General features: G+C 41.1%; 1 protein-coding gene across 8 annotated transcripts in view; it reads right to left on the reverse strand.

Moving 5' to 3' along the window:
* Positions 1–7,442: 7,442 nt before the first annotated feature.
* The window catches only part of ATE1 (arginyltransferase 1), a 157,582-nt gene continuing 150,532 nt past the window's right edge, over positions 7,443–14,492 (reverse strand). For 6 of the 8 annotated variants that reach the window (XM_019459643.2, XM_019459644.2, XM_019459641.2 and 3 more), the window contains one exon: positions 7,443–11,185. In XM_019459643.2, the coding sequence (XP_019315188.1) occupies positions 11,007–11,185 (179 nt within the window). In that variant the 3' untranslated portion in view covers positions 7,443–11,006. The remainder of the gene's footprint in view (positions 11,186–14,492) is intronic. The other 2 variants (XM_019459642.2, XR_002082696.2) reach the window with 2 other exon arrangements.

Genomic DNA, 14,492 nt, shown 5'->3' on the forward strand with positions numbered 1-14,492 from the left:
ATCTGAAGCAGACTCCAAGCTCTGAGCTGACGTGGGGCTCGAACTCACAGACCGTGAGATCCTGACCTGAGTTGAAGTCGGATGCTTGACCGACTGAGCCACCCAGGCGCCCCTATTTTTCCCATTTTCTTTCGCACACAGGCCACTGCATACTTTTGGGTAGACTTCTTGTGAGAGATGCATTTAAATCCTTTTACTGGCATAGATTCAAAGATTTTTATTGATAAACTTATTTAAAAAATTTCTGCGTAATCAAAATAAACATGTAACTACAACAGTTTGAATTCTCTGAAAGAGAATATGAGATGCCATCTAAAAATGGAAATAATGAAAGAGCAGGGGTGCCTGGGTGGCTCAGTCGGTCAAGCGTCCAACTTCAGCTCAGGTCATGATCTCACGGTTTGTGGGTGGAGCCCCGAGTCGGGCTCTGTGCTGACAGCTCGGAGCCTGGAGCCTGCTTCGGATTCTGTGTCTCCCTCTCTCTCTGCCCCTCCCCTGCTCCTGTTCTCTCTCTCTCAAAATAATTGACATTAAAAAAATTTAAAAAGAAAGAGCAGAAATACTTTAGAAATATTTCTGGATTAATATCTCAGTCATTCAAATTTTTAAACATGATCTCTGCACATAGTTGAACTTTATTTTTTTTTATTTTTTATTTTTTAAAATTTACATCCAAATTAGTTAGCATATAGTGCAACAGTGATTTCAGGAGTAGATTCCTTAATTTCCCTTACCCATTTAGCCCATCCCCCCTCCCACAACCCCTCCAGTAACCCTCAGTTTGTTCTCTGTATTTATGAGTCTCTTCTGTTTTGTCCCCCTCCCTGTTTTTATATTATTTTTGTTTCCTTTCCCTTATGTTCATCTGTTTTGTCTCTTAAAGTCCTCATATGAGTCAAGTCATATGATTTTTGGCTTTCTCTAATTTCACTTAGCAGAATACCCTCCAGTTCCATCCACGTAGTTGCAAATGGCAAGATTTCATTCTTTTTGATTGCTGAGTAATACTCCATTGTATATATGTACCACATCTTCTTTATCCATTCATCCATCGATGGACATTTGGGCTCTTTCCATACTTTGGCTATTGTCGATAGTGCTGCTATAGACATGGGGTACATGTGTCCCTTCGAAACAGCACATCTGTATCCTGTGGATAAATGCCCAGTAGTACAATTGCTGGGTCGTAAGGTAGTTCTCTTTTTAGTTTTTTGAGGAACCTCCATACTGTTTTCCAGAGTGGCTGCACCAGCTTGCATTCCCACCAACAATGCAAAAGAGATCCTCTTTCTCCGCATCCTCGCCAACATCTGTTGTTGCCTGAGTGGTGAACATGAGCCATTCTGACAGGTGTGAGGTGCTATCTCATTGTGGTTTTGATTTGTATTCCCCTGATGATGAGTGATGTTGAGCATTTCTTCATGTGTCGGTTGGCCATCTGGATGTCTTCTTTGGAGAAGTGTCTATTCATGTCTTTCGCCCATTTCTTCACTGGATTATTTGTTTTTTGGGTGTTGAGTTTGATAAGTTCTTTATAGATTTTGGATACTAACCCTTTATCTGATATGTCATTTGCAAATATCTTCTCCCATTCTGTCGGTTGCCTTTTAGTTTTGCTGATTGTTTCCTTCGCTGTGCAGAAGTTCTTATTTTGATGAGGCCCCAGTAGTTCATTTTTGCTTTTGTTTCCATTGCCTCCGGAGACGTGTTGAGTAAGAAGTTGCTGCGGGCAAGGTCAAAGACGTTTTTGCCTGCTTTCTCCTCGAGGATTTTGATAGCTTCCTGTCTTTCATCCACTTTATTTTTGTGTATGGTGTAAGAAAGCGGTCCAGGTTCATTCTTTTGCATGTCGCTGTCCAGTTTTCCCAGCACCACTTGCTGAAGAGACCGTCTTTATTCCATTGGGATATTCTTTCCTGCTTTGTCAAAGATCAGTTGGCCATATGTTTGGGGGTCCCTTTCTGGGTTCTCTATTCTGTTCCATTGACCTGCGTGTCTATTCTTGTGCCACATAGTTGAACTTTAAATCACAATGACATGGCAGTTATCTTAGGAAACTGGGGCAGCCTCCTGGTAATGAGATACTGCAAATTCATACATTATGTGTAGCTGTACTTTAATCAAAGATGGAACTAGACTGCACGATGTAAATTATAATGAGAGACCAGAAAGTGCCAAAATAAGTTGCCCTAAATGTTTGTTCTGCTGTGTTAGTTCCACGGTGTTTTGCTATGTAGACACGTAAAATAGATATCATCAAGCCCTGACATTTTCATTTTGTAAGATGGCCTTTCTGCAGCACTGTCCAGGTACACTTGCAACAGTAGAATGCCTCTGTATCTGCCCTGTCCAGGGTGGCAGGCTCTGGTGGGTTGAACGGTGTGCCCCACAGGGGCACCTGGCTGGCTCAGTAGGTAGAGCATGTGACTCTTGATCTCGGGGTCATGAGTCTAAGCTCCATGTTGGGCATGGTGTCTACTTAAAAAAAAAAAAAAAAAAAGAATTGTGTCCCCCCACCCAAAACAGTATGTTGGAAGTCCTGACCCTAGGTGACTGTGAATATGACCTTATTTGGAATTAGGGTCTTTGCCGATGTATGAAGATAAAGTCATGCTAGATTGGGGTGGGCCCTAAACTCAATAGGACTGGTGTCCTTATGAGAAGATGACCTAGAGAAATGCACAGACAGGAGACGGCCTTGGGAACCCGGAGGAAGAGGGAGTAAAGCAGCTGCCAGCCAAGGGACAGCAAGCGTTCCTGGTAATCACCAGCAGTTGGAAGGTGCCAGGAAAGGTTCTCCCTGGATCCATCAGAGCGAGCATGGCCCTGCCGGTACCTTGATTTTGGACGTCCAGCCCCCAGAACGGTGAGAGAACAAATACGTGTTATTTTCAGGCACCCAGGTTGTGGTAAGTTGTTAGGGCAGCCCCTGGGCCACACATGGCTAGCCACCGAGCCCCTGCAACGTAGCTAGTGAGGCTGAGGAACTGAATTTTAATTAAAACTTTTTTTTTAATGTTTATTTTTGGCAGAGACGGGGGTTGGTGAGGAGGGGCAGAGAGTGAGGGAGACACAGAATCTGAAGCAGGTCCCAGCCTGTGAGCTGTCAGCACAGAGCCCGACGCGGGGCTCGAACTCACGGACTGCGAGATCACGACCTGCGCCGAAGTCAGGCAGGCACGTAACCGACGGAGCCACCCAGGCGCCCCTGAATTTTAATTTTAATTAAGTAAGTGGACATATGCGGCTAATGCGGACAGAAAAGCTCCATCAGTTTGTAGGGCTCCTACAATAGTCTTACAAATCTAAACCCTTTCACGGCTGACCCTTGAACAAGACGGGCTTGGGGCACCAACCGCCTGTGAGTCAAACATCTGCAGATAACCTTGACTTCCCCCAAACTTACCTTCTAACGCCTACTGTTGACCAGAGGCTTACCAATAACATCAACAGTCAATTAACACATATTTTCTACGTTATACGTATTATATATTGTATTCCTACAATAAACTCTTAGAGAAAACAAAATGTCATTAAGAAAACCAAGGAAGATACATTTACAGTACTGTATTTATTGAAAAAATCTGCATGTAAGTGGACGCATGTACCGTTCAAACCCATGCTGGTCAAGAGTCAGATGTATTGATTCTTGGAATTAGAATAAATCACACTGTTACTAGTGAGCTTTAATCAAGCACACGCTCTCTTTCACTGTATATGTATGTACATATAATCTCTGCTTTAATGGTCAATAAAATAACATCAGCAACAGCTTCTAATTCCAGTCTGGCCACCTCTGAACATTTTTAAATGTGCTTGAAAAGTGTTGGGAACCGTCCACGTAGAACTGAGCGAAGATCCTTGAGCTCTGAATTCACAAATCGAAATGCTTTTTATTTCATGATCCAAAAGCTCCATTAGTCAAGAGATGCTATTCAGACCCCCTGAATACTGAATTAACAAAGTATGATGAATGGGACTTCATGAAGTATTCATGAGTCCTCATCTAACGTTAATTAAATAAAATTTTATAAAAGGCCAATGTTAAATGATTTCAAAACCCTGGCCCAGACTGACAAAAGCATGAAAAATGCAGGGTCAGGAGAAAATGTGATCCAAAATCACATAGTTGGACTGTGCGAGCTGGGAGCACAACATTTGTACCTTCTTGGTATAATGGCTTTAGCTTGCGGCATAGAAATAATTTTAGAAACCGCTTTTTGTCCATTGGCTCTAATCAAACTGTAATGATCAGAGAAACAAAGCTATTTGTGCTAGTCACTCCTGGTCTGCTTTATGCATGCTAGACGTGGGAAGGAAAGGGTGTCTTTCTCTCCTCCTCCAAGGTGGCTGAAACATTGATTTTTGAATTCCAAATTAGAGAGTGATTATTAAAAATCACAAATGCCACATAACATTAAAACTTGCTGTGCACTACTAGGTATTTATCTGAGGGATACAGGTGTGCTGTTTCATAGGGGCACATGCACCCCAATATTTATAGCAGCACTATCGACAATAGCCAAAGGATGGAAAGAGCCCAAATGTCCATTGATGGATGAATGGATGAAGACGATGTGGTATATAGATATATAGATATTGATACAGATATAGATATAGATATAGACAGATATAACGGAGTATTACTCAACAATCAAAAAGCATGAAATCTTGCCATCTGCAACTACGTGGATGGAACTGGAGGGTATTATTATTCTGCTAAGTGAAATTAGTCAGAGAAAGACAACAATCACAGGACTTCACTCCTATGAGGACTTGAAGAGACAAGACAGATGAACACAAGGGAAGGGAAGCAAAAGTAGTATAAAAACAGGGAGGGGGACAAAACAGAAGAGACTCTTAAATACAGAGACCAAACTGAGGGTTGCTGGCGGGGTGATGGGTGGGGGGATGGGCTAAATGGGCAAGGGGGCATTAAGGAGGACACTTGCTGGGATGAGCACTGGGTGTTATATTGTAGGGGATGAATCACTGGAATCTACTCCTGAAATCATTATTGCACTATATGCTAACTAACTTGGATGTAAATTTAAAAATAAATAAATAAATAAATAAATAAATAAATAAATAAATAAATAAATAAATAAATAAAGAGAGACCTAGAGGGATATGTTGTTTAAAGGAAATAATAGCGAATTACTTTATAACATAAATTATTACCCCTTCAAAAAACTAAATCTCAATGGAAGTAAAGAAAAAAAGGTCATTATTTTTCTCATATTAAATTGCACATTTTCTGAAAAAAAAAAAAAGGTTTACTGTGCATTTATGCATATCTATACTGCGCACAGAAAATTGCACATTTTCTAAAAAAGAAAAAGAAAAAAAAAAGAAAAACGATTTCATTTTGTTTTCTAAGAGCGCACCCCTGTGGAACTGTTTCTTCACACCGCAGGTGATGTGCTGAGGAAACCAATTGGTATAAATCTGCAAGCTATTTTGAAGCTCTGAAAGAATAAGAATTTGGCATGCAAACTATATTTAGCAACTTTAATTCTTGGTCTAATTGAAGCCATCAATAGGAAACGATTTCCTGGACGGGGCTGGACTGAGGATACTGCCCGTGACAACCAACTGGACATAAACATACGATCGTACTGAGAATTCAATCTGAAGAAGCCAACAGCTAAAAAGCTTAGCTAAATTAGCAACTGCCCACCCTCTCCACATTCTAATTTTAAGGACCTCTGTTGTCTAAAGAATCAATGAATCGGAAACTTGTTTTAAATAACGTCAAGTTTTTAAGACATTTTCTAACTAGAAATTTTAGAGATGTGCAGACTGTAAAAATGGTATCATCTCCCAGAAAATATTTAGCTGAGAGATAACGAGAGAAAGGGACACTAAGTTTTAAAAGCTACACATTTCTTGGGGCACCTGGGTGGCTCAGTCGGTTGAGTGTCTGACTCTTGATTTCGGCTCAGGTCAGGATCCCAGGGTCGTGGAATCAAGTCCCACATCAGGTTCCGCACTGCGTGTGGAGACTGCTTAAGATTCTCTCTTTCCCCCTCTGCCCCTCTCCCCTGCTCATGTGTGCTCTCTCTCCAAAAAAAAAAAAAAAAAAAAAAAGGTGCACATTTCCTGAACCTTCAAGTTAGGAGAAAACCCCTGCTGTCCAGGGAAAGGCATAGGGGCTGGGAAAAATGAGGAGTAGGAACCATGTGACCGAATGTTACAAGCAACTGATGAAAGATATGAATGTCGGTCAGTTACAACTCCGAGTGCCCATAAGGAGGGGCTGACGTCTTAAGACTCCTTTCTCAAAAGGTACTAGACATAGCAGAATATTATCGAACAGCTATTAAAATGATTATATTCTTCCTCATTTAGCTTCATGTTCACAGATTAATATGTTCAAATATATTAAATAGATGAAAAAAAAAATAAAACCCTATACATGACATGATTCCATTTTTATTTAAAAATAAAAACACAGGGGCGCCTGGGTGGCTCAGTCGGTTAAGCGTCTGACTTCGACTCAGGTCATGATCTCACGGTCCGTGAGTTCGAGCCCCGTGTCAGGCTCTGTGCTGACAGCTCAGAGCCTGGAGCCTGTTTCAGATTCTGTGTCTCCCTCTCTCTCTGACCCTGCCCCGTTCATGCTCTGTCTCTGTCTCAAAAATAAACATTAAAAATAAATAAATAAATAAATAAATAAATAAATAAATAAATAAATAAATAAATAAAAACACATACATACACGTAGACTGAAAAAACTATGAACGGGTACACACATCAAAGTGTTAACCGTAGTGGTGGTGCTTGCTGATAGGATGGGAAGTGATTTTGTATCTTCTTTTGTGTACTTTTCTACACGGTCTAAGTGCTCCCTGGTGAACACCGTACACTTCAGGTAAGAAAAACAACAACGCAAATTTCCATTCTAGAAAAAAAACATGTCAGTGGGAATTCTAACCAATATTTCAATCACTTGGAAAATCGTACACCTACTAGGGTCCTCTTTACTGTAAAAAGACAAAACATTTGTAAACATATTTCATAAATACACTGTGTACTATTATGAACCATTAAAGCGTACTTTGTTTTATGAGATATTAATGAAAATTTCTCTGTAAACTAAGCTTTTTAAGACAAATTATATTTCAGTTTGCTACTTAAATGCCACTTCTAATCCCTTTGGGTAAGAGAATGTCTATTCCCTAATTTATCTTGTGAAACCCGGATGTTTTGCTTAAAGTGAGATTTATTTTATTTTTATTTATTCCTAAGAAAGGAATCCATCATGCTTTGATTTAGGTAACCAAATGATCTAGAATTCCAATTACTGTAAATTAGATATTACGATTCATACAGCCAGTGTTTTACCTCTGTTTTCTGAATATTCACTACAGGTAAAATGTATTAAAAAATTTAAGAGTATGGAAACATAGGTCTTTTAAGTATCGACCAGCACGAGCCACTGCGGATAGAAACAGCTTTATTTTTTTCCACTTAAGCTTTATCAAATGGACTATTCAAAAAGCATACACAAGAGCAAAAAAAAATATATCACATGCAATCAAACTTGTTTTGCTTTACAGTCACTGGTTTTCTTTTGGAGAAGAATACACATTTGAATAACTTCTAATTCAAACATTTCCCATATGTTTCCATTTCATTTCCTTCTTTAAAGTTAGCAACAAACAACACATTCTAGATAACTGGTCATCACATTCTTTCTCACTTTTATTCATACTGAGATAGTATAAAGACTATAAAATCAAACCATATACTGTTCAGAAATCTGAAAAGCTTCATTTACAGAATAGATTCCAATGTGTTAAGAAACCACACACAAGTGCTGTTTTGCAAAATGGATAAAAAATAGGAAAAGTTGTCTGAAAGCAAAGATAAACAGTAATAATTTCTTATCTAAATAATTTTAATCAAATGAATAATATATTCATTTGGTAATAGCCTCTATCTTTCATAGAATATAAAAAAAGTGCTCAGATTACATTTAAAAAAATAACAAAAATCTCACAGAACTGAAAGAATTTAAATAAAGATAGTAGCATGGGGACATCTCGATTTCATTTCTGCTCCCAAGACAAGGAGGCAGCAGATGTGAATTTACCTGAATCCAGAAAGGGACTACAACTCTGAGACTAAATGTGCAGCTGCCAGCCTTGAAAAGATAAAGATAGAAACTGTCTTTGAAAGGTTCTCGAGTGTCCTTCTTTGGATGAAAGCCATTAACATAAAACCAGATTTCTCAGCTAGACTGCATGTCGACTGACAAAGCTGGGTGGCTCTCCTTGTTGTCCTTGTCTAGCACTCTTAATACTCACTCAGCTAGGGCTCAAAAGAACAAATAATTAACTCATCAGGATCAATACACTATCTATTCCCAGAACGGCACATGAACGCAGCAAGTGAGCAGAAGAATCTTTGCGCCCAGCTCTGGCAGTTCACTGCAGCCGACCTTGAACGTCCGCCTCAGGGGCAGCACCGTGGTTCCCCGACAGGGGTGACTGATCGCTTTCCTCTGAAGGAACCTTAACTGAATTCTGCAGGAGGAAACCACGCTTGTGGCAAGATGGAAGAGTCCAGTCTTCTCTTCATGGGATACTCAAGAGTTGTGATCGCCAACAGTGCCCTTCTACCTGCCAACCGCGAAGATGTGATGCAGCACCTAACGACGAGGACATTCCAAGGCCAAGGGTACTATGGACCAAGCCTACCCTGCTGGCTTCACTGGTACTGAGATTACTCACAACACCTCTGAAATCCTATTCTGAAACTTCTTTCAAAATTCAGGTATGTCCACAAAACAGCATGTGGAGCATAATTCTATTTATGTTGAAATTATACATGCATGCGTGTGGATATACAGAACAATTCTCTCTTTCTCTGGTATGGTAGAATTTCAGATTACTTTTACATTCTAATTTATAGTTTTATTAATGTTTTAATTGCTTACAGTGAGTACCATTTTGTCATCAGAAAACAACTAAGCTATCTTCATTTTATTACTATTTTCTAATGTTCGTTTTGTTTTGAGAGAGAGAGGGACAGAGCCTGAGCAGGGGAGGAGCAGAGAGAGAGGGAGACACAGAATCCCAAGCAGGCTCCAGGGTCTGAGCTGTCAGCACAGAGCCTGACGTGAGGCTTGAACTCACGGACCGTGAGATCATGACCTGAACCGAAGTCAAGACAAGACGGTTAACCGACTGAGCCACCCAGGTGCCCCAAGCTGTCTTCATTTTAGAGGGAAAAAGAAAAAAAAGTTCTATAGACTCTGAAGGCAGTTCCAAATACGAGTCTATCAAATACTCTTGGGAGACTTATTTTGCGGAACAAAATTCCAAAAGAATGCCAAACCCACGCTATCAGAAAAAATGGCTTTCCTCGCTACCCTATCTTCAGTTAGCCAGGTACCTGCCCATGGCAGGTGTTAACACAGACACACATACACGCACACATCACACACACACCCTATCTGAATGAATAAATACACAGTTTATTTAGATGTTGAATTTCTAGACGTGTGATTTTTAAAATCATTCTTAGGATCTTTCCCTTAGCTAACTGAAATTATTTTCTAATGTTTTATCTAAAATCAGCGCATCTAGGAGAAAAGTTTAAAATCAGTAGTGGGTTTCCAAGTACTAACTTTTATAATATGTGTGTTTTTTTAAAAAAGATCAATAGAAAAGAGGCAAAATGGGGTATGAAATGAACTAGTGGCCGAGCAGCTGGCTGCAGAAGACGGGGAGGAGCTGATACAGAGCACAAGAAACCAACGCTGCTCTGTCGCTCATGGTCTCCAACCCAACTCAGTTCTAACTACAGACTGAGACGTGCGAGTCTCCTCTTCCTTCCCGGCACAGTGCCTGTCACCTTGACGGTGGTGGACGAGGGACACTGGCTGACTGGGTGAGGGGCCAAAGAAAAGCAAGTGAGAGGGGAAAACAGAAGCCGGCCTCTGCCTCAAATTCCTGAGTGCAGCACCTGCTCCGTGACTCGCAAACCAGAGGGCAAGGCACGGATTGTTCACCTCGTGCCCCAGAACAGAGGTCAGAAGATTCCTGGGCTTCGTTCCGTGTGACCTGTAGTGCAGCTAGTAGTCCGATATTAACTAATTTTTAATCAGCAACCAAAGACGAGTGTCCTGAGTTCGAAGGAATGAAAAATTTAGTGTATGTTTACTTCTGGCGGGTCTTACTAGGCCAAGGCAGGAGCCAATATTTTACAAAAACAAAATGAAAAAACCAAAACAATCACAAAGAAAACTCCATTTCTTAGATTTTTAGAAATACGGCAAATCATCTACACAACATGTATTTTGCTGTCCAAACTGGGACACTCTTGTAGTAATCGTTCTAGGAAAAACTAATCCCGTCAAGACAACAGACACGATGGCGACTGTCCTGGGTAGATGAGTATCTGATGTTCACATGACATCCTTTCTTCAATGTTTATATTCTTTTGAGTTTTCTATTAACTACATAACATTCAGCAGTAATTTAATACTCAACACCGAATAACAACACAGTCTCGTTCTCCTGAGAAGACGTTTTCCAAGTGGTGAGACAGACCCCCTCGCTGTCCTCCCCACACGTAAGGTTTTGTAGCATAAACTAATGTGTTGAATGGATCTGAGAAGTCTGTTGGAATTTCTTTGACAAAAAAAAGCACAACAGTGATTGAAATTACTTAAGATCCACTTACTAGCTTTACTTTCCAAAATAGTAACATGAGAAGTTTATACCGTATCTTGCTCATAAAACAAACTTCCAAAATGATAAGCCCCAATTATGAGGCTAGGTCGCGACGTATTTTTAAAATCTTTGTATTAACCAGGAGATTCTCACAAATACATTGCCACAAAATATTTTAGAAAAGCCATATCATAGTCAAAATAAAAAAGTCTAATCTGTGGGCGGGTCCGGAACGTCCCCGGAGGGAGGGGCATGTACCGTGCGGCGCGCGTCATCACGGGCACAGGGTGGGTGCCCGGGCGGGAGCGGGGCGGCGCGGGTTCAGTTCCGGAACAGCAGCATCCGCTCGGAGCACGTCTGCCCCACCAGCCTCGCGTACTGCAGCACAGCGGCCTCCTCGCCCGGGTCTTTCTGCTGTTTCTTGTAAACGCCGTAAGGCATTATGGCTTTCTTGTAGAACACCTGCAAACGGTCAGGGTCTTTACTGCGACCTTCATCCACTGCAATAAGAAAGAAAATATTCATTAAGAAAGTCTCATGTCCAGCTACTTCTCATTTCTGAATTTAAAAATGTTTAATTTCTGGGGCGCCTGGGAGGCTCGTCGGTTGAGCGTCCGACTTCAGCTCAGGTCATGATCTCGCAGTTCGTGGGTTCGAGCCCCGCGTCGGGCTCCGTGCTGGCAGCTCAGAGCCTGGAGCCTGCTTCGGGTTCTGCGTCTCCCTCTCTCTCTCTCTGCCCCTCCCCTGCTCACGCTCTCTCTCTCAAAATATTAAAAACAAATGTTTAATTTGAGTAATAATTATGTGTTGATGTTCTCCTCGAGCTGTGTATGTTTAAACGAGGGCGTGCGGCATGAACATTAAGATGAACCTGAGTATGTTAATAAATAAATGCCCTGACAAAAGGTGATAAATTCCCTCCCCTAAGAGAGCTGGAACATCCGGAAGAGAACTGCATGCAATTAAACAACCGGCCTTGAACACATTCCTTTCTCCTAACGGGAAAGTTTACAACTCTCTAGCATCTTTCCTGGGTCTGAACTGAACGGACCTTGCCTGTCCCCAAGCCAACGTACTGAGGTTCTCATCACTGCAACAAAGCTTTCTGCAACCCAGCGGCTTGGCTGACTCGAGCCGAGCAGGTCAGCGCACTGGGCAGGCAGGGTCCGGGGGCAGCGGGCAGATTCTTCCGGCTTTCGTGGAGGATGCGGCAGGGACGGCCAGTGGCTGCGGCTCTCGCTTCTCCTCTTTTCTCACAGAAACAAATCCCTGGTTTCTGCAGGACACAACGGTCGCCTGGAGGAAAGCCTGATTCCCAGCTGCTCCTGCTGTCGGGTGCGGCCTCGTGACCAAGCTCTGGCCAACAGGATACGAGCAGGAGTGTCTTGTGGCAGTTTCTAGGAATCCTTTAAAAGAACAGCTGGTCTTGTGCCCTCTCCCGCTTTTATTTTTCAACCCTTCCTTCACTGTGCTGCCTGCTTCATGAACGTCATGGCAGGGCTGCCCACCTGTCTCCTCCTGAGCTCGAGACTATGAGATTTCTCTTAGGTCAACAAAAACTAACGCAAGAAGGAACTCCGGTACCAGAGGACTCCGTGGGCTAAAGCTACCAGGGCAGCCCTGGACTGCCGATGTAAAGAATTTCATAGAAAAAAAGAAACTCCCTGGTTTCAGCCAATTTACTCTAGGTCTCAATTAATGGCAGCTGCTCCTAATTCCAGCGGATACAGGGACCACCCCGACGGTGTGTACTTCAACGTATAATGTCTTTTATCAGGGACTTGGCCAGGCCACTTCCAAGAACCATCCTCCAGCTGCGGTTCTCAATCCTGAGTACATACTGGGTCTCATGACTGCCTGTATATCTCACCGACAGTTAATATGGGGCTGAATGATAAAGCACCAGAGAAATCTTGTGAAAGTGGTTTTATGAGTAGAAAGTTGAAGAAGACATTTATGATATAATACTCCCTGCATATCCCCCTCTCCCTTGAGCACTAGGCATATAACCACCAATTCCTCTTGCCCACAGGTCCTGTCCCTATGCTATAATAAAAGCACATTTTGGCACTGGAAACGTCTCAAAAATTCTTTCTTGACCGTTCATTCGTGGCCCTACATAATGTCTACATTTATAAAATGATGTGTAACCATTTAAACATTTACCCTAAAATATTTCAGGACAAACACACTTTTAACATTCAAACTGATGGAACATTCTAGCAAATAAAAATGTAAAATCTGATATGCCATCATCTTATTTTATCTAGAACGAATGCCACTCTTTTATTCTTTGCTAATATGACACATAAAAATAGAAAATTAGGAAAATCCCCACCATGCAGAATTTATATGAACTATTTTTTAATGTTTATTTTTTTATTAAAAAATTTTTTTAATGTTTATTTTTTTGAAGAGATGGAGAGACAGAGCGTGAGTGGGGAAGGGGCACAGAGAGAGAGAGGGAGATACAGAATCCGAAGCAGGCTTCAGGCTCTGAGCTGTCAGCACAGAGCCCGACGTGGGGCTTGAACCCACGTATCACAAGATCATGACCTGAGCCAAAGTCAGACACTCAACCAGCTGAGTCGTTGGCTCAGTAAATGGAATGCAGAGCCACAAGGCGTCGGTAAGAGAAACAAAGGGAAAGATATTATCATAAATTTTTAAAAACCTGACATTTCAGTAACTTGAACTAACTCAATGAATTCTCTGGGAATTAGTCATCAACAAAATTACCAAATATTCAATAAGCACATTAATTTTTAAATTAATCTTTTTCTAATCATAAAAGTTATGCAAATTGCACTACTAGGTATTTACCCAGAGAATACAAAAATACAGATTCGAAGGGGGTACATGCACCCCGATGTTAACAGCAGCATTATCTACAGTAGCCAAATTATGGAAAGAGCCCAAATGTCCATCCACTGATAAAGGAATTGTGGTATGTGTATATATGTCTATATATTAGAATATTACTCAGCTATCAAAAAGAATGACATCTTGCCATTTGCCACAACATGGATAGAGCTAAAGTGTATTATGCTAAGTGAAATAAGTCAGAGAAAGACAAATACCGTATGATTTCAACTCACGTGTGGAATTTAAGAAATAAAACAGATGAACACAGGAGAAGGGAAAAAAAAAAAGAGAGGGAGGCAAACCATAAAAGACTCGTAACAATAGAGAACCGAGGGTTGCTGGAGGCAAGGTGGGTGGGGGGATGAGCATTAAGGAGGGTACTTGTGATGAGTACTGGGTGTTATATGTAACTGATGAATCACTAAATTCTACTCCTGAAACTAATTATTAAGTATATGTTAACTAGAATTTAAGCAAAAACTTAAAAAAAAGTAACGCTTGTAAAAACTCAAATAATCCAGAAATAAAAAAATTGAACGATGTCAGCACATGGAACCCTTTCTCCCCCACTCCTCTTTTCCTCAGCAAACTTCCACCCACGTTATCGGTGTTCGACAATTTCAGAGGATACATTTAAATATTAGGAGTTTCGGATCACATTCTATCCATACCTTAAATTAAGGCCAGAAAATCAAATCAATCACCCTTTCAGTGGATATACTGTATTAAACTTCAGAAACCGCCGATTATCCTTATAGCGAAAATACGATGCGCTTTTCTCGGCTTAACGATCTGCAGTGTTACTGTCCCTAGTTGCATCTGCAATGAAGGTTAATTCTGATTCGCGGCACATTTTATGTTATTAGTATTAAAACCAATTTAAAACCTAAACAAGAAATATTCTGCCAGATTCTTCCATCCAAGTACTAACCAGGCCCGGCC

The sequence above is a fragment of the Panthera pardus genome, unplaced genomic scaffold, assembly GCF_024362965.1.
Source record: "Panthera pardus isolate Hobbes unplaced genomic scaffold, ASM2436296v1 HiC_scaffold_22, whole genome shotgun sequence".
Taxonomy (NCBI): domain Eukaryota; kingdom Metazoa; phylum Chordata; class Mammalia; order Carnivora; family Felidae; genus Panthera; species Panthera pardus.